Source organism: Nuphar pumila, chromosome 3, assembly GCF_984573655.1.
Source record: "Nuphar pumila chromosome 3, dmNupPumi1.hap1.1, whole genome shotgun sequence".
In the NCBI taxonomy this organism is placed as follows: domain Eukaryota; kingdom Viridiplantae; phylum Streptophyta; class Magnoliopsida; order Nymphaeales; family Nymphaeaceae; genus Nuphar; species Nuphar pumila.
This window is the reverse complement of record NC_143251.1, coordinates 132,278,678-132,298,155: the sequence shown is the minus strand read 5'-3', so window position 1 is coordinate 132,298,155 and position 19,478 is coordinate 132,278,678. Positions and strand designations below refer to the sequence as shown.

The window sequence follows — 19,478 nt, the reverse complement described above, 5'->3', positions numbered from 1 at the left end:
CTTGAAAACAACACCTTTTATTTTTCCAATCATAGTATCGCACATTTCATAAACTCTGTGAAGCATGGGCTCATCCTTATCAACTTCTCTCAACATTTCTCAAATAGGTTGGGTAAATTGAAGAAAGTATACTACTTTGTGCCAAAACTCATCATCAACAATGAATTTCTTAATTTCTTGAGCCTTGACATCATCATCAGCACGACAGAATGTCCAATTTTCATCAGTCACCATGTTAACTAAAGCATTCTTCACTTTTTTAATCCTCTTCACCATCACAATGATGGACGTAAAACGTGTTTCAGCGACCTTCAACAATTTCAAGTCAGAATGCCTATTAAATATAGCATTAGCACGATGGTGGTTAATGTTAAAATGTAAAACTGTACATATATGTATATATAATAATATTATATTAATATATAAATACATTTTTCATTTCTGTAATTTCTGTAATTTTTTTCCTTTATTTTTATTTTTTGTCTTTATGTCATCTAGTTCAGTTTGAACTAGAATGACTGTTGCTAGTCACGTCCTGTCCAGACTTGACTAGCAATAGAGTTGTTGGACTGCCCAACAGCTCTATTGAGTCCTCTTTCAGCTGTGTATATAAAGGGGTGCAGCCCCTCTTGTATTTTACTCCAATGCTTCTTAAGCAATTGGTTTTTCATATCAATAAAGAATACATTTTTATTTTTATTTTGTTTCCAGTTATACCCTTTTTAAGGGTTATGCTTTAGTGTCATTCTTGACACTTGCTCTTGTTAATCTAAGCTCGTGTTTCGAAGATCCCCATTTCATTTCATGGTATCAGAGCCGCGGAAGTACTAAATCTTGAGGAAAAGCTGCCTCGGTTTCCGTGCCCGTTTGCAAAAGTGTTCGTCACTTGAAGAGAAGTGTTTTATCACTTCATTGGAGAAGATTTCACATCTTGTTGTATTGTTTTTTTTTTCTTTCTTTTTCATTTTCATTCTTGTTTCTCTTCTATCCCTATTCTTTCTCTCCTTGTAATCGATGGATGACAATGATAAAGTCACCATCATGCCTATGAAACTAAGCGATACGAACTATGTAACATGGGCTTCAATCATGAAGCACCATATATAGGGAAAAGGCTTATGGGGGATTGTGGATGGTTCCGATTCGGAACCTAAGCTATCTCTTACTAAAAAGGAGGGAGATAAAGAGGTCCCTCTATCGGAAGAAGAGAAAATCAAGGCTATTGCCTCATACGAGAAGAAATGGAAAGAATGGAGAATATCTCATGCGAAGATAATGTCATGGCTTATCAATAGCGTTGACATTAAAAAATGCTCAAGTCTTGCCAAATTTGATCATGCTGATAAGGCATGGGAATACCTTAAGAATATGTATTCCCTTAAAGATATTGCACACGTGTGCAACCTCCAAGAAAAAGTTCGAATGATGACACAAGGAGACAAAACTATTCGTGAATATTACAATGGGTTGTCCGAACTTTGGGAAGAACTTTCCCTTTTAGAACCAAAGTGGCATTGTGCCGAAGACATCGAGCTTCGTCAGAAACAACTCGATGCTGAACATTTTTACCAGTTTATCACTGGATTAAGGCCGAAATTTGAAACCACTAAATCGGCCCTACTTCACCGGGGAAAAATTCCTTCTATTGTTGAAACTATTGAAGAGTTAACAATGGAAGAAAATCGTCTCCGGAAAGGTTCTTTAAAAATTGAAGATGATTCTGTTTTAGCCGTGTCTAGACCAGGGAATCATGTTCGATCTTATAGGCCTTCTCACTTTAACCGACAAAATGGTGACTATGATAAGAAGAAAGTTATTTGTCATCACTGTCATGAACCGGGACACTACAGGCCACAATGTCCCAAACTTAAGGAGCTGAGAGAAAAAAGAGCTGCAATTGCTGGATCGGAGCCTAAAGATCAGGATGCACCAGTTTTCCTGGCCCAACTAATGGAGATTCTTCAGCCTCTCATCAAAGGTGCATCTTCCTCATCTGAAGCTTCAACCGGCGCAGCAGCCTCATCTTTTTCTGATCTAGGTAAAATTTCTTGGTTTCTTGACTCTGGTGCATCTTTTCATATGACCCCAAATAATCAAAGTCTATCCAAATGTGTTAAAAATAAAACAAGTGTGTCAAAGGTCTTTACTGCTGATGGGACTTCTCTTGAAATAGAAGGGATAGGAAATTTTGAAAAAATTTATAAAACAAATTTTTTTTTTATTCCATAAATTAGACATGTTCCCAAATTAAATTTAAATCTTTTATCTGTATCTCAAATTTCTGATTATGGGTGTAATATTTCCTTTTCTTCTCACGGTTGTGGGTACAGGATCGCCAGTCAGGCAAGCTGATTGGGGAAGGCCATAGAGAAGGAGGACTCTATTACATGGATTTTTTGGAAATGCCGAAGAAAGCTTTTTTTTATAATATTCAAAAAATAGAGTTGGAACTGTGGCATAAGAGACTTGGTCACCCACATATAGCCAAAATCCAACATTTTCCAAATCTAGGGAAATTTTGTAACTCTGAATCATTTGATTGTAAAGATTGTATTCTCGGCAAAATGAAAAGATTACCATTTCAGAACAGAACCTTTTTCTCTTCAAGACCACTTGAATTAATACACTCGGATGTTTGGGTCCTGCACCAGTAATTTCTAAAGGAGGATTTGTTTACTATGTTATTTTTGTCGATGATTTCTCCCGACATACGTGGATGTACTTTCTCAAACATAAGTCTGAAGTATTTTCATACTTTCAAACTTTTCATAATATGGTTAAAAACAGGTTTCAAAATGATATTACTATTTTTCGCACAGATTCAGGGGGAGAGTTTTTATCCACAGATTTTCAAAATTATCTTAAATTGCATGGCATCACACATCAAAGATCTTGTCCTTATACACCTCAACAAAATGGACTGGCAGAACGAAAACATCGCCATATTATAGAAACCACTAGGACTTTATTAATAGCAAATCAAGTCCCGAAAGACTTTTGGGCAGAAGCTGCCTTAACTGCCACCTATCTCATTAATAGGATGCCATCTTCTTCGTTACAAAATATCACTCCCATTGAAAAACTTATGAACATTTCTCCAGACTACTCTAGACTAAGAATATTTGGGTGCAAATGTTTCATATTTACTGACAAAAATGATAAACTTTCCCCTCGTGCGATTCCCTGTGCCTTTTTAGGATATGCTGAAAACCAGAAAGGTTATAGATGTTTTGACTTCAAAAATAATAAACTATATGTGTCTAGAAATGTTTCCTTTCTTGAAAAGGAGAGCTTCTTTGATTTTAGAAAATTAAAAGACGTCACTGAGTACTCCTTTTTGCTAGATCTAACATCAACATATGATGAATATGACCTTGACTGTAACTTTGATGATGATCAAAGAATTATTGATCTTAATGTTGAAAATGAAGAAGTTCATAGAGATACTAGTATTCAATATTCCAGGCGACAAGAGTCTAATCCTCCATGTGCACTTGAGAAATATTCTAACATTCCAACTAGACAATCAACCCGAATCTCGAGGCCTCCAGGAAAGTTTGTATCATACGAGTCTTTCTCACCCACATATAGGGCAGTTATTGCATTAATTCACTCATATGAAGAACCATCCACATATTTTCAAGCAAAAAATGATATCAAATGGATAGAAGCCATGAAAGCTGAATTAGATGCACTTGAAAAGGCTTTTACATGGAATATTCAAGATCTTCCTCCAGGGAAGAAAACTATAGGATGTCGATGGGTTTATAAAATTAAAACCAAGAGTGATGGTACTCTTGAAAGATATAAAGCCCGTTTAGTAGCCGAAGGTTATGCCCAGTAATATGGGATTGATTATGAAGAAACCTTTGCTCCGGTAGCTCGTATGACTACTGTCCGAACCTTAATTGCCTTAGCTTCTATCAAAAAATGGTCTATTTTTCAAATGGATGTCAAAAATGCTTTTTTAAATGGAAAGCTAGTTGAAGAAGTATATATGGAACCCCCTCCTGGTCTAAGTATTCCTAAGGGTAAAGTCCTTCGCTTAGAAAAAGCTCTTTATGGACTTAAACAAGCACCAAAAGCTTGGTATGATAGGTTTAGTCGTGTTATGATTGATATTGGTTTTCAATTCTGTTTAACTGACACTGCTTTGTTTATTAAGAATTCTGATGCAGGGATCATTGTGCTTCTTCTTTATGTGGATGATATGATCATCACCGGAAGCGATAAACAGGAAGTTGAAACAATCAAAACACTTCTTAAATCTCATTTTGAAATGACTGATTTGGGCTTGTTGAGATATTTTTTAGGCATTAAAGTTGCTTATTCTCCTAGAGGATATTTATTATCTCAGACTAAATTTGCTTTTGATATTGTTTTTAGGTCTGGTATTACTGATGATAAGAAAGACGACACTCCAGAAGTTGTTAATGTTAAAATGAAGATTGATGATGGAGAACTTCTTGCAGACCCTACTCCTTACAGACAGCTTGTCGGGGCACTTTCCTATCTATCCATTACCAGACCAGATATAGCACATGTTGTTCATACAACAAGTCAATTTCAACATGCTCCTACTTTTGTTCATATGGGAGCAGTCATGCGTATTATCAGATACATCAAGTCTTCTCTTTCACGAGGACTTTTCTTATCTTCCTCCTCTTCTCTTGATTTAATTGCATATACTGATGCTGATTGGGGAGGTGATCCAAATAACAGACACTCAACCACTGGCTTTTGTGTCTTTTTAGGAGAATCATTAATCTCGTGGAGGTGTAAAAAGCAGCAGAAGGTATCTCTCTCATCCACCGAAGCTGAATACAGAGCCATGGCAACCACGACCATAGAAGTAGTTTGGCTCCGACGACTGCTTGCTGACATGGGAGTTGAAGCAACAAAGGCTTCACAAATGTGTTGTGACAACAAAAGTGCGATCTACAATGCCAGTAACAGAACATTCCACGAACGCACCAAACACATCGAAATGGATTGTCACTACGTCAGAGAGGAATATCTACACGGGATAATTGATCTGCCATATGTCACTTCAGAATATCAGTTAGCAGACTTCTTTACAAAGCCTCTCGCTGCTCCCCGATTTCACTTTCTCTTAGACAAACTTTCGCTCATTGTACCGTAAGTTTGAGGGGGAGTGTTAAAATGTAAAACTGTACATATATGTATATATAATAATATTATATTATTATATATATATAAATACATTTTTCATTTCTTTCATTTCTGTAATTTTTTTCCTTTATTTTTATTTTTTGTCTTTATGTCATCTAGTTCAGTTTGAACTAGAATGACTGTTGCTAGTCAAGTCCTATCCAGACTGACACATTCCAACAACTCTAAATAGAGTTGTTGGACTGTGCCCAACAGCTCTATTGAGTCCTCTTTCAGCTGTGTATATAAAAAGGTGCAGCCCCTCTTGTATTTTACTCCAATGCTTCTTAAGCAATTGGTTTTTCATATCAATAAAGAATACATTTTTATTTTTATTTTGTTTCCAGTTATACCCTTTTTAAGGGTTATGCTTTAGTGTCATTCTTGACACTTGCTCTTGTTAATCTAAGCTCGTGTTTCGAAGATCCCCATTTCATTTCAGTTAACAACAAAATTTTTAATGTTTTTGACATTTCTTTATAAATCTTCAATTCATGAACATAAAGCATATGCTTGTGAATTTTCTTTTTCTTTGGGGTTGCATATGCTCTTTAGGGACAGATTTAAGTTGTGTGCTATACATGGAGTCCAAAAAATATGAGGGTAGTCACTCTCCAAACTCAACGCTGCACTTTTACAAACTGGAGCGTTGTTTGTAATAATTTGTACAACATTCTGATCACCCACTTCTTTTATGACTTCTATAAACAACCCCTTCAAATACTCTGCATTTTTATATTCTCCAGATGCGTCAACTGCTTTCAAGAATACTGGGTCACTAAGCGAAAAAGCAATGAAATTGATCAGTGGACGCCTTTGAATATCTGTTCATCCATCAGACACAATAGAAACTCCATTTTTCTCCCATGAATATTTTTTAATCTCCAACAACCTCTCAACATTTGCCCTCTTTTCTGCAAGAAGTGTGGTTCGTATTTTTTCTGAGCTTGGAGGCACATAGCCACTCAAATTACAATTTGCCAAGGATGTTACTAAATCCTTCCAATAAGGATTTCTAGCCGCATTAAATGGGAGTGAACTAGAATAAAAATACTTCCCAACTTTTCTATCCAATTATTCTCTTCCATATGTATTGAATGTTACTTGTATCGTTCATCTACCTCCTACATTGACTTTTCTTTTTTTTCAGCATCTTCTTGGTGGCTTGCAAATGGCACACTAACTGCATAAGAAACGGTCATTGACTTTCTCTTCTCATATTCTTCTTGTATTGTCTTCACATTGCCTCATCAACTTTTGTACATCCTGAAATGTCATGTCCTGGTATCTTCAACAAATGAGTATTCACTCTTGTGTAAGACCCAACAAAATCTCTTTCACAGAGCTTGCACCGAAATCTCTTGTTTCCACCACCTCCTCCAGTTTTTGCAAGTTTATCTACATGTACCCATAGTGACCCCACCTCATCTGACCCACTACAACTATCAGCAAAACTAGCAGCAGAACTCAAATGTTGAGATGAGGATGACGCAAGTCCTTTCCCTTTATCCGTCATTTTTAGCCTGAAAACACAAAAAAATACATTCAAAATTTTAAATCAATTATACAAACATTAACCTGATATAAATATAAATAAATAAATATATATATATATCCCCTGCCAAAAAACAGGGAGGGACTCAGCCCCTCCCCTGAAATAAGAGGGAGCAGGGAAGGGGGCTCGACCCCCTTCCCTGCCGAAAACAGAGGGAGCAGGGGGGGCTCAGCCCCTCCCCTGCCGACCCAACAAGAGAGCGAGAGGGAGCAGGGGGGCTCGGCCCCTCCATTGCCGACACAAGAAGAGAGAGAGAGGGAGCTAGAGGGTACCTGCGACAAGGGAGAGGAGGTGGCATCGGGAGGACTCGAGCTGAGCTTCGCGGGAGAGGAGATTAGGGCAAATTTTTTTTGCCCTAATCCTCTTTTTTCATTGTTTTTTTAACGTCCAAAAAATTGGACCAAAATGACCCTAGATACATTGATCGCACCCAAGGTCGTGTTGACCGCACCCATGTCACGTCGACGCGGGTGCGGCACCTGCTTTGCCGAATCCCTGTGACTTAGATACACAATAGAGAGGGAGAGAGAGGAGTGAGGAACTAGCTCTTAGAGGGTTCTAACAGCTAGCCATAACGGCTAGTATGGCTAGCCATATTACACGACATAAAGGCCCTATTGTTACTCTAGCACATAGTCTATGACACAAGACAAACACAATACTACGCACATATAGTCTAGAACACAACACAAAGTCAATCACTATCATAAGTGCACATAGTCTACAAGACAAAACAAACACCATCCTAAGTGCACACAGTTTATGACAACATAACTACAAAACTAGCTTATTCTGTCGTGTATATTGTGGCATTTTGAATTTTTCCAGCTCATAAAGAGGTTGTCATGCCCAGGTCTACAACATACTATTAATGACGTTTTCCATATAAGAGACCTCCTCTCCGGACCAGCTCCTCTAAGGAAGAGAAAATGCTGGTCCTATGTTTAGAGGAGTTGGTTACTTGTCACATGGTGGGCCATTTGGAGAGAGAGAGGAGCAATAGCATGTTCGGAGAGATTCTAGTAAAGTTGTTAAGTGCATAGGCTGATTATGACTGATGTACTGCTAACCGCTAAGGCCAGATGGGATAAGTCTGATTTAGTATAGCTGCAGCCTCTGTTAGGCTCTTATCTTTGATTTTTTGGATACTTGGGTTTACCACCACGTCATTCTTTTATTATTGATAGTTGTACCTATCGCATGCTTATAACAATAGGTTTCCCTCTTTTCAAAAAAAAGATTATCTAAGCATGAAAAGCTATTAACTTTTTCAATGTATCAAGAGCTATTATTTTTTTCTAACTAAACTTATACTGATATACTTGTTCTTGATTCTAACACTTCTCCAGAAGTAGTCTAGCGACTCTAGCCTACCATACAGAATACAATTCCTACCAAGTTTTTGTTGACCACTACCTTAAGAAATACAACAAAGAGTATGGACATTAGTCTTATAAAAACCTCTTCAACCAAACGCATTTATCATGACTCTCATGCAGCTTACAATACATCAACCACCCTATACAACTCCTGATAGTGATATTATGCTTAGATGACAAACAGCATCCTCTTCAACAGTACACCAATTAGACATCCATTATTTACAAATATCAACAGCACTTATACTAAAAAGAAAATACAGAATAACTCAGCTATTAATTATCATGTTGATAATATCAATTTGGGTTTACTTATATCAACTTCATTGTTTCCATATTTGTGTTACCAATAGTTACATTACTTACATCAACGAAGATATGATCCACCCTAGTTCACCTTTCATCAACTTTCCATATAGTAGGCAATACAAAAAACAAAAGAAAGAGAGAGAGAGAGAGAGAGAAGGCAATGTGTTGAATACCTGGACTCAGGCATGTACTTGTAGGCCTCCAAAATATCATTACCAGCATGAATCAGACCTGCAGTATGGCTGTCACCGTCCGATCTACCGCGAAACAAAGCACAAATAGCTTCAGAAAGGCACTTGTTTATTGTCTCCAATGCTGTCCCAAAAGCTCCAACTCTTTTTTGAATTTCCACAGACTGTAATAATTGAAAAGAAAGAATTACAATGTCCCCGAAAAAGAATCCCTATAACCAAATAAAACAAGGGGAGCAAACTCAAAATACTAAAAGTCAAAGCCGAGAGATACATAATATTGATTCTATATTCTAAATTGTTGAAATATATGATATACCTTCTTGTACATTACATTCTTATTAGGGGTATTTGTCTTATTATCCTACGACACTGTAGTTTTTTTCTGTGTTTACATGTGTCCTTTTAGTCTATGGCTACATAAACACACTTATATCTTTCATCCCTTTATTCTATGCATTTTGTTGTATATTTTTGTATTGAACATGTCAGAAAGGAATGAAGACCCAAACCTTTCTTGTGCCAGAAGCTGCAAATATAAACAACACTTACTCTTATTGAATGCTTGGATTGCCAACACCAAATAAGTTACCAAACATAGCCAAAATAAAAGAGAAAGCACTGCATGAAAATTTTCTATTATACCTAGGTTTGATGTAGAAAAACAATGTGCACAAGCATGCGCTTAGAATTGATTAATTAAAAAAAAATCGTTATTCATATCAATGTGCACCTGTTTGGTTTTAATCAATTGAAGTATAATATGTAAACATCTAATTTCACACAACGGACATTATGGATATTTAAATTCTTAATTTCATTCTTTGTAAATGTTAAATACAGGTATTGGATCTAGGAAAAAAGAAAGTAAAGGTGCAACAAGACTGATCCTTAGCGATCATAGGGGCCATTGTCCTTTGCCTGCTTATTTCTCTAGGTTAAAAATCATTTATCCATGTTGTCCAAGAACTATGTAAGTCTTTGTGGGTCAACGGTTTGCACTCAGCACCGGTGTTCAACTGATGATTTTCAGAATTCGGACCTACTTTGGCTTGTAACAAAGTCTTTGGCTACCTATTGATGCTAGGTCAAGAAAGATTTATCATGCATTAGTTAGAGAATATTCAGAGAAGCATGCAGGCATGTTATGTTATTGAAAATACCAATAGGAGAAAGAAGCTGATTAGCTTCTATGCAAAAAAGGGGAAAAAGAACACAAGGACAGGGAACTATACCACTCTACAGACAGCCACACAGATAAAGCATCCAATTTAATCCTTCACAAGAAGTTACTTACTTTGTCATAAAGCCCAGACTCCTGACATTTGCGAGCAGCTTCAAGCAAAAATTTCTGTTGTGTAACCCTATCACTAAAAAATCGTCGTAATGCACCTTCTTCTCCATAACCTCTTGCACCAAGCAGAAAAGCAATCCCTCCATCCCGTAGCAAGATCTCAGTAAGAAGCTGTTTTAACATCATGTTTCTTTGTCTTTGCTGATCTATATTACCACGTCCAACCCATGACATGCGACCACCACCCATTGCAGCAGCAGCTTGAGCATAATACTCCAAGGCCAATGGAAGATTACCTTGACGAAGATATAGAGAACCATACTGCCGAATGATGCTAGCAACCTCAGCAAATGCATCCATCATTCCAAGCTTATGCCTCACGCCAGTATCTTCAGAAAGCACCCCATGATCTGCTAGCGAGATTGAAATATGTACAGCATCTATATTGTATCCCTCGTCTCCAATTTCCTTAAACAGGTATGATACTGCTGGAAGCAGCTGAATGCTTAAAAACAACACATATGGGTAAACCAGAGGATCCTTTCCATTTTTAGTGTAGTATGATGGTTCAAACTTGTTCAGGTACACTTGCAAATCTTCTAACGTGTATGGTACCAAGCTACCATTTGGTACCGCAGAAGAGAGTCTGCTTGGACCATCTCGTACTGCTGAGAGCATGAACCACAAGAAATCATCTATAGTTGTGAAAAGTGATGGAAGATCCCGAAGCAACCTATCAACTTGACGACGACATCCAGAGACTATAGCATAAAGGAGCAACTTTTTTTTATCATAACCGGGTCGACCAGCTCGATCTCCTATTCTTAACATCTTTTCACATTCCTCAGATGCAGCAGCTGAAGTTTCAGGAGAAACTAAACCTCCAGTCATGATCCAATCAGCAAGCTGGCAAAAAAAAATTAGAAGTAAAAAATGGATTTTGTACAGGAGCAGAATAAAAATATATGACCTTACTCAAATAATAATACCTGAGAGGCGAACTGATAAGAAACTCTGGAAGACTGAGCAATGTTTCTCGCTTCATCATAATAGCCAGTTCTCAAGCAAAAGTAAATCTGAAAATTGTCATACAGAATAAAATTACAGTCAATTTAAAACAACCAGATCAGGATAGAGACAATTGAATGTTCTCACTGAATCAAGTAAATGGGAAGATGCTGAATGATTTCCATGATTTGTTTTTTTTTTTCACCCTTTGCTTCCAAATTCACTGAAACTGGAAAAATTCCTGATCAATCAAGATTTTCTTACAGAATATGCAAGCAATTGGCAATGTTGATAGCTCAGACTTTGTTGTTCATCTTTCTGAAAAAATGGACTTGGGATCTGATTTTCACTATCTTGTTACTAACATAGACTTCCCCATGGCCATGTCATCAAGATGGGCCTTTACTCCTTTTACTCTTTATTCAAGTACTTTTATTTCCATCAAAATTTACTCAATTTCATCACTTGCATATTGTTTTGAAATTGTTCAGGTGCAGCTATGCTGTGATCTGTTTGCTGAAAGGCTTAGAGAAAGTAAGAGGCCTCCACTACCTTGCATGTCAGTATCAAGAAGAAGCAAAGGAGAGAGGAGGAGGAGGAAGAAGAGAGAACAATATTGCAGTCTACAAAAGGACAGCCAACCATGTTCTAAGAGTGGGAACATCCTGAAGTAACTTCACCAATGTTTTTGTATGGGCAAAATACCCATGTATAACATATAATAAACAGATAAGTTATAACAGCTGAAATGATATTACTGTCCTTGACATCAACCATTCTTCAATTACTAACACACACCCTTGAAACTGTAGAAGGATTTTAGAAAACCAGTTTGCTTTTAAATACCAATGTCCATTGTCCAGCTATGGTGAGAGCTTTAGCAAATAGATCAACCACTCGATTTTCTCCATTCTTAATGCTTGTAGTTTACTTTCAACATGCTCACAAACAAAAATGTTGATCTAATTCAATGTGCTTCATTTTACCATTGTTGCACAAGATTAGTTGGTATGGTGATTGCATTTCTATTATCAATACAAAAAGAGATATTTCCACTTTCTGGTGTACTTCACACACGCACATATGCATACATATTATATATATATATATATAGAGAGAGAGAGAGAGATGCACAAGTTTCAGCTACAACAGTAATTCAAAGAAAAGTTAAGCAGGTCTCAATGAAGAATGGTGATCAGAGGAAAGAATGTCCAGCACCAAGACAGCAAATGATGATCCTAAGAATGTTTAACCTTGACAAAGCATACACAGTTCAACAGTCCACGCAAATTTTCAGAAAGCTACAGGATCCCTGTAGAAAAGTTTTTTGCATGTTTCTAGCCTAGGACTTTTTTCTTGAAACATTCTTGGACCAAGGAACTTGTATAGAAAAGTTCCTTCTTTAAATAGCATTTTCTTCTTCCCAATGTAATAGTAACAGAATGTCCCTCTACTAACAATAAAATTTCTTTTCCAAGGGATGGTCGATCCCTTCAATTTATGATGCAACATGACATATCTTAATGGTTGGACCTATTCTAAAGCATATGATATTCTACCTTTTGATAACTAGAGAATCAATCCTTCAATCATTGATGAAGAAACAAATTTCGCAGCAATGTCTAGGAGTAAAGCTATGTAACATGGGTATTTCTACCAAACCCCTGTATGTGCGTCATGCCATGTCAACACGGTTGCCGGTTCTGGGTACTTCCAGGTACAGGTCAACTAAGTTTTGAATCTAAACCAACAAATTAATCCATTTTATGACTCTTGCTAACTTGTGATCAACTTGCAGGTTCAAAAGTGCCCTATGTTAACTATATATTTGTTGATTAAATTGCTAGTTAAATATATGTCTGACATGTTTTAGTTTTTCAGTTCATGATCAACAGTCTATAACTTCATAAGTAAAAGATTTTGTAAGATGTAGAACAATTGTCCAGTTGTGTGTGTTTGTAATCAAGGTTGCCAGGAAGGGAAACGGAAACGAGAAACGTGTTGGGAAACAAGACTTTCTAAAGCTTATGTGAAATGAGAAACGTGATATATATATATATATATGTGTGTGTGTGTGTGTGTGTGTGTGTGTGTGTGTGTGTGTGTGTGTGTGTGTGTATAGTGTAGCAAAAGGGCAAATCTCAACAATATGGAAGAAGAGTATTATAAGTTTACATAAACTTCACTTTTTTACTAAAATTATGATAAATATTAAGGATTAATATTTTTTATAAAATATAAGATTACATTGATTACAACTAAAATAAGTAATTAAAATTTTAAATAACACATATATCTCAACTTTTCATTGAAAAAAAAATCTTATTTAAGAAAAACTTGTATAAAAAATACGAAAAATGTAAGGAAACGAGTTTCCTATATAATGTAAGCAGGTTTCTCGTGTGATGTGAAATGGCTTTTCCATGTTATTTTAGAAGTTTCCCACAAGTTTCAGAAATGCATGGGTTTCCAGTTTCGAAAACGGTTTCCTAGTAAATGAGTTTCCCACATGTAAGTGGAGTTTCCAGCAACCCTAGTTTGTATGTATGCAGTTTTTTTTTAGAGATTTTTGTACAGAGTCCGAACCCTTTGTACCCCATCCCCACACCATTACCTATGTGACATAGGAGTGAACCTTCTTTTCATTCTTTTATGCCAAGTTGTTGGAAGTTCCACTGAATTTCCAACAGAAAATCAACTTTGCAAAAGCCATTCCATTACATATTTCTCTTTACCAATAGACAACCATCCTTTTATTTGGTAGGAACTGATCATCCCAATGAAGAGAGAGAAAGAGAGCACATTTTCTTATTACCAAATGAGAGTTCCCTACTCCCCCTCTCTTCAAGAAATAGATAATTTTTTGCCTTTTTTCTTATAAAGATAGCATGAGGACTTGTATAGTTTTTCAACATATCATTAAAATGTTCTTTCTCATTTCCACATTTTTTCAATTATTTTATAAAGTATTCAGCTTAATATTTGTTTTTCTAATGACCATTGTGCTTTCTCATGTTTGTCTTATATTTGCTGCTATATACAAGAAATGGGGAAGAAAGACCAAGTCACCATGGCAACCATAAAATCCCACTCCTAATCCAACTATGGATAGCAATCTAGTAGAACCAAGGGAAGTCCAACCAATATGTTCCCATAATTGAACTGTGGATCACAACAACAAAAGTGACAAAAGAAAATACTATTCAAGCAAAAGTAAGCTGAAACATTCTCCAAAGCACCATATACAAAGTTAATTTAAAAAAAAGAGCTAAAATTCAAAACTTGCCAGAGAGCAACGATCTAGCCATAATGTTTGCAAAATTGTGGATTTTGACTGCTATTTCCACAAGTGACCACAGTACTGAAACAAATTTGAATGTTCACACATTTGAAGTTTCAAGCAAAGTACTCCTAACTTAGAAAACTAGCAATGATTACTAATAAGGAAATCAAAGATCTGCTCAAAAGTACATTAATGCAAAGAGTTTTAAAATTGGTTTGACAAGATCCCACAATTCAAGTAAACACCACGAATATAAATAAGCAAACTGGAAGTTTACATTGAAGGAGTCAAAATTTTAAATATCATAAACAAAAATAGCACAGACCTGTTGCCAGGTTGTATCCACAGGAGGTTGCCTACGTGCATCACCTGCATCAAAATCTAGCATGCCATAATCCCTTAATCGTATCTGCAAACATAATTACACTTGTAAATTAAGAAAGCTGTGACAGGGATAACCACTAATAGATGATAAGGTAAAAGCAAACAAACCCTGAGAAAAGCCCGCACTCTTTGTAAATTTCCCACTGCCCCACCAAGAGCAGCCTGCAATAGAATTGACACAATCCAGATGGTTGATGCAAAACAACACAAAACCTAGCAGCTTAGCCAAGGATCTCTACTTTTTTGCAATATTTTTTTTATTTTTTAAGTTTCTGAACATTGTATGTTGTAGAAGAAAATGTATTGTTCACCTCAGTCTGTTTGCAACAATTGACAATTAACATAAACAACAAGAAAGGAGCAATTCACATCCATTTTGAATCAAGAACACTAATTTTTCCTTAAAAAAATGGTACCTGAGCAGGATGACTTTGAATCATGTCTAGGATATATTTCTCGTGCCCCCATTCTAGGTGTCGCCTTGCACCTATAACCAGAGACATTTTTCTGGAAACTTCATGAGGCCTAGCAGCATTCTCACCTAACAAAGTCTGAATTAAGCAAGCTACCATCAAAATGGAAGTTATGCTAAGACAACATGCATAAGTACGCACAAATGTGCAATGAATATGCAATGTGTGCACATATAAACTTTCACATTTAATTGAAGAAATCCTTTCAAGAAGTGATTTGCTCTTAAAAGGTACAATAAATAGAAACAAGGGAACTGCAGTGGAATTGTAAGATGGGGGAAGAGGGAGTGTGTAAGGAAGGTTTGATGAGTTGTTAACTTGTCATTCTGATATCAGTAACCCAATTTTTTTTTAAAACAATGAATCTAAGGTTGGATAATCTGAGGTAACATCAAAACTCACTGGATGCTCCCATCCGGATAGGGTAAACTGGGCATCAGATTAACTCACAAAGAGGACAATTAAATTTAAATGAGCAAATCCATGAGAGTATTTGGTGTGTTAGAATGGTCAAGCAGTGTCTTAATGACATAGTCGCCATTATCAGTCCTGGCAATATATCAGGGAGGCAATCTCTCAGGATATTTTTCCTTTTACTACAAGGCTCAGATAAAGTAGGCAAAAAGCAAATCTGAAAATTGAATTCTTATTACGCAGAGTGATCTTCCTCAATTCATTTGAAAAACAGCATCAAACATTTGGAAAGGTACAATAATAAATGTATATGATGAAATTTTCCCAAGACATTTTCCTATGTTTTCAACATTATCTCGATATTCAGAATGTTGATATTCATAATGTTTCATCCTCAAAATCATTTCTACCAACTTACAGCACTAGCATTGCCATATATTTAGAATACCAGTAACATCCATTACTATTCTTGATGTGCAAACTGAATTCAAATGCTACCTGAATCAGATGCCATATCTTCTGCATACTGACGGACTTAGTGCCAGAGGAATCAAGATTCAGTCCTTTGTAAGCATTCTTAAATGTTGTAGCAGTCTAACATAAAAAAACACATAATCAAGGAAATCAGAGGTGCAGTTCAAATCTACAACACAATGCAGAAATTTCACCACCACATTAACGTCAGTGAAGAAATTCACAAAATAAAAGCAAAGCAGCAAACTTAAGTCGTACATCCTCCGTGTGGGAAATGTAAAAAGATAAGTAAAGAAAGCAACTTATGCTGACCAGCAACCACACAGAAGAGGAAAGGAAAAAGATAAACATGCAGAAGCTCAGACAACAACAGTGTGGCAGACTTAAAACAATCAGCCCCACAAATAACAATTTTTTACACTAAATAAACTTTTAGTTTTTGGCCTTACATTGAAAGGTAAACCACGCTCTCTTGCATCATTGAGATTCTTCACAACATCTGAATAAACATAAGCCTTTTTCTCGAGAATGTTCTTGTCAGACAAAGGCATCAGTTCCATACCCGATTGACCAACAGAAACCTGTGGTTTAGAAGCTGTTGATGGCATCTGACTTGGACGAGTAACACTGCCTGCTAAAGCAGCACTGTTTGTCCTTGGCATCGTAGATATGCGGTTCAAACTCTGCAAAAAATCTCTCTTTTCTTTTTGCCAATCATCCTGTTTCAAGATAGAGTTAACAGAAATAGAAGATTCGGTAAGAAATGCAATGTGCCTTTCCTATGATATGCATGAAAATGATTTGCATTTACCAACAACGTAGCAACAACTCAAGAGATAGTTGAAAACAGTGATCCCAAAAAGAAATAACTCTTTTTCCAGCCTCCCAGACTACATAACCAAGTTCTGGGGGAATAAAAAAAAGGGAGTGATGAAACAAACGTGAGCAGACACAAAGAAGACATTATCGGAACTAGCGATAAGTAAAAGCTTCAGAAAGCAATGTGCAGATATAGGTCAAAATTAGAGCCAATTACTAACGGAATTGCCCCTCACTCCCCAAGTACTGCTAGTGCCATTGGCACAGATGTTTTGCAACAGCCACCAAGCCACTATAAATGCACATTGAAATTATCGTATCTAGCTTGGATCCTATGTCACATGGGTGCGGGTGCGGGGGTGTGGCACTTTCAAAAAACTTGGGTGCGGGGATGCGAGGGTGCGGCAAAAATATAAAAAATTATATATATAAAAAGTCCAAAAGTTAGACATAAATGACCCTGGGTGCGACCGGGTGCCGCACCCGCGTCGCGTCAACACAGGTGCGGCAACTAGTTGGCCGAGTCCCTGTGACATAGCTTGGATCCGATTGGGTCAAAGGAATTTGTCACCAAAAATAATATTTGTCCAAACCATGAGGATCCAAGAAGAGGTGACTTCATATTTTTCTGATCTGAGCTGAAATAGGCACAACTCAAACCAATTGGAATCTGTATTGGATCTTAAATGGAACTGAATGCATATGGACTTAAGGTTGAGTCAAAAGCTAAGTGGAAACATACATTGTAATACCCGGAAGAAATAAGTATATTTAATTGAATTGGATCTAGGACCCGATATCCGGATCCGTGAAGGAATCAATAAATGAGTGTTAAACTATGCTTATAATAATCATTTTTAAGTGAGTAAATAATTAAGTATTAGAAAAAAAAGTCTTTGGACTTAGGGTCGGACCCACAGTTGGACCCGCAAGGATCCAACTGAGGATCCGTTAGTTCAGGAAGACCCAGATCCATGCATATGCTGGATTGGGTATTGCGGGTCGCGAGGTTTGGACCCGAACCCGAGTACGAGTCTTAAAATAAATGAGAACAAGAATCGTGCCTTAAGCACGATTCTTGCATTCAAGAACTCGAGAGGGTGAAAGGGGGGTTACGCAGAACGTAACCAACCCCTCGTTTCTCGGAAGGAGGAGGGAAGGCGGAGCTCGGCATAAAAGGGGGGGGGATCCCCTCAGTCAGGCTTTTATTTTCTCCCACTCAATCTCCCTCCCTCTCACGATTGGTGCGCACATTGGAGGAAGGAGCCCATCAACAGCAGAGCTTCGGCCATCCACACCTGTAGAGGGTCTTGCGAGTGTCTCCCTTCACGGCAGTAGGGGGGGAACGCCATTAGTCTGCATCTCTTCGCGACGGCAGCCTCCAGACACCGGAAAATCATTGTAAAAAGGTACGGCTATTCTTGGATATGGGTGAGGGATCGAACATGGGTTCGATCTTGTATGAGGGTTTGAGAAGAGAGAGGTCACGGGAATAGGATTTTAGGTTATTACTCGTGTTTTTCAAGAAATCAGGGGGAAAGGGGTGTAGGGGTAGCGATCTTCGTTGGGAAACGATGTCGGTCCAACCCTAAACCCTAAGGTTCCCAAGTTAGGCCAACATGGGATCAGTGAAGGGTGTAGACAACCGGTCACGGAAGCCCTAGTTTCTTGCTTGGAATACCCCGGATTTGGGGGTTCTCTAGCTGGAAATCGATGAACATCGGCTGGGTGAGTATGGGGTGTTTTGAATTGGAGATTTTTTTGAACTCTTGTACCCTGATTAGTAGTAGATTTTGGTATACATACCATGATATTTCTCTGGTTTATCTGAAATTGTTTGTTTTTTAATATAACGTGGAAATGGTAATTTAAAATCAGGAAAACTCGATGATCTTGCGTGTGGATTTAGATCTTGATTCTTGCTATTTACCTGAAAAAGAAAACGTGTTTGTGGGATTGAATCTTGTTATTGCTACATGCATGAAATCTTGTTGTTTCTGAACTTAAATATTGAATCCTTGAAATCAGAGAACCAATGGAAGATTGTGTTTGTTGTTTCAATCTGTGTATCATATTGTAGAAAAAAAAAAAGAAGGGGTAGGTGCAGGGGCTGCACAAATATTGTAGTAGGCATAACAGCAGCCTGACTCGTTGGATACATTCCCTGAATACCTATGGTTGCCATTATCAGCATTATTCCTAATGATGTTACTGTTCCTTCATAATCGGCTGCTAGTGGTGTATTTCTTTTGTTGTATAGACCATCAGCCGTAGGTGAAAAGACTGTTTGTTTCTTTTCTCTCTTTTTATGAAGGTGTGTGCAGTTTAACATGATCGGTGGATGTGTTGGATGATCCATTCTAGCTAGTCCAGCCAGCAGTCTAAGTAGTATGGACTATTTAGACAGTAGGACAAAAGGCTCGGGATTGGCAAGCCCGACCACTCCTCCTAGTAGGTGCTGGGATTTACATAATTGTCGGTGAATGGATGAATGATAACCTTGCATTTCATGATACTTAAATGTGAGCATGATTAGAATATTGATGTTCGTGTTAATCATGAATGTTTGTTGAACATGTGGAATGTTGCATGAAGGCATGCATTGGTTAACGTCCTCATGTGCATATATGGATCAATGTGGGTTTAAAATGTGATATCATGCATGGATTGTTCTCATGAATTTATGAATGATGGATGAATGCATAAGCGGTAGGTGGTGTCAT

At 37.3% G+C, this 19,478-nt stretch overlaps 1 protein-coding gene across 1 annotated transcript in view; it reads right to left on the bottom strand.

Annotated features, from left to right (window-relative positions):
* LOC149843877 (nuclear pore complex protein NUP93A-like) overlaps positions 1-19,478 on the bottom strand; it is a 66,747-nt gene that overhangs the window by 27,002 nt on the left and 20,267 nt on the right. The window contains exons 6-13 of the mRNA XM_090000123.1: positions 16,386-16,655; positions 15,961-16,056; positions 14,992-15,126; positions 14,684-14,737; positions 14,517-14,600; positions 10,890-10,976; positions 9,904-10,806; positions 8,589-8,770 (exon numbers count right to left, since the gene is read on the bottom strand). Coding sequence (XP_089856249.1) covers positions 8,589-8,770; positions 9,904-10,806; positions 10,890-10,976; positions 14,517-14,600; positions 14,684-14,737; positions 14,992-15,126; positions 15,961-16,056; positions 16,386-16,655 — 1,811 coding nt within the window. The remainder of the gene's footprint in view (positions 1-8,588; positions 8,771-9,903; positions 10,807-10,889; positions 10,977-14,516; positions 14,601-14,683; positions 14,738-14,991; positions 15,127-15,960; positions 16,057-16,385; positions 16,656-19,478) is intronic.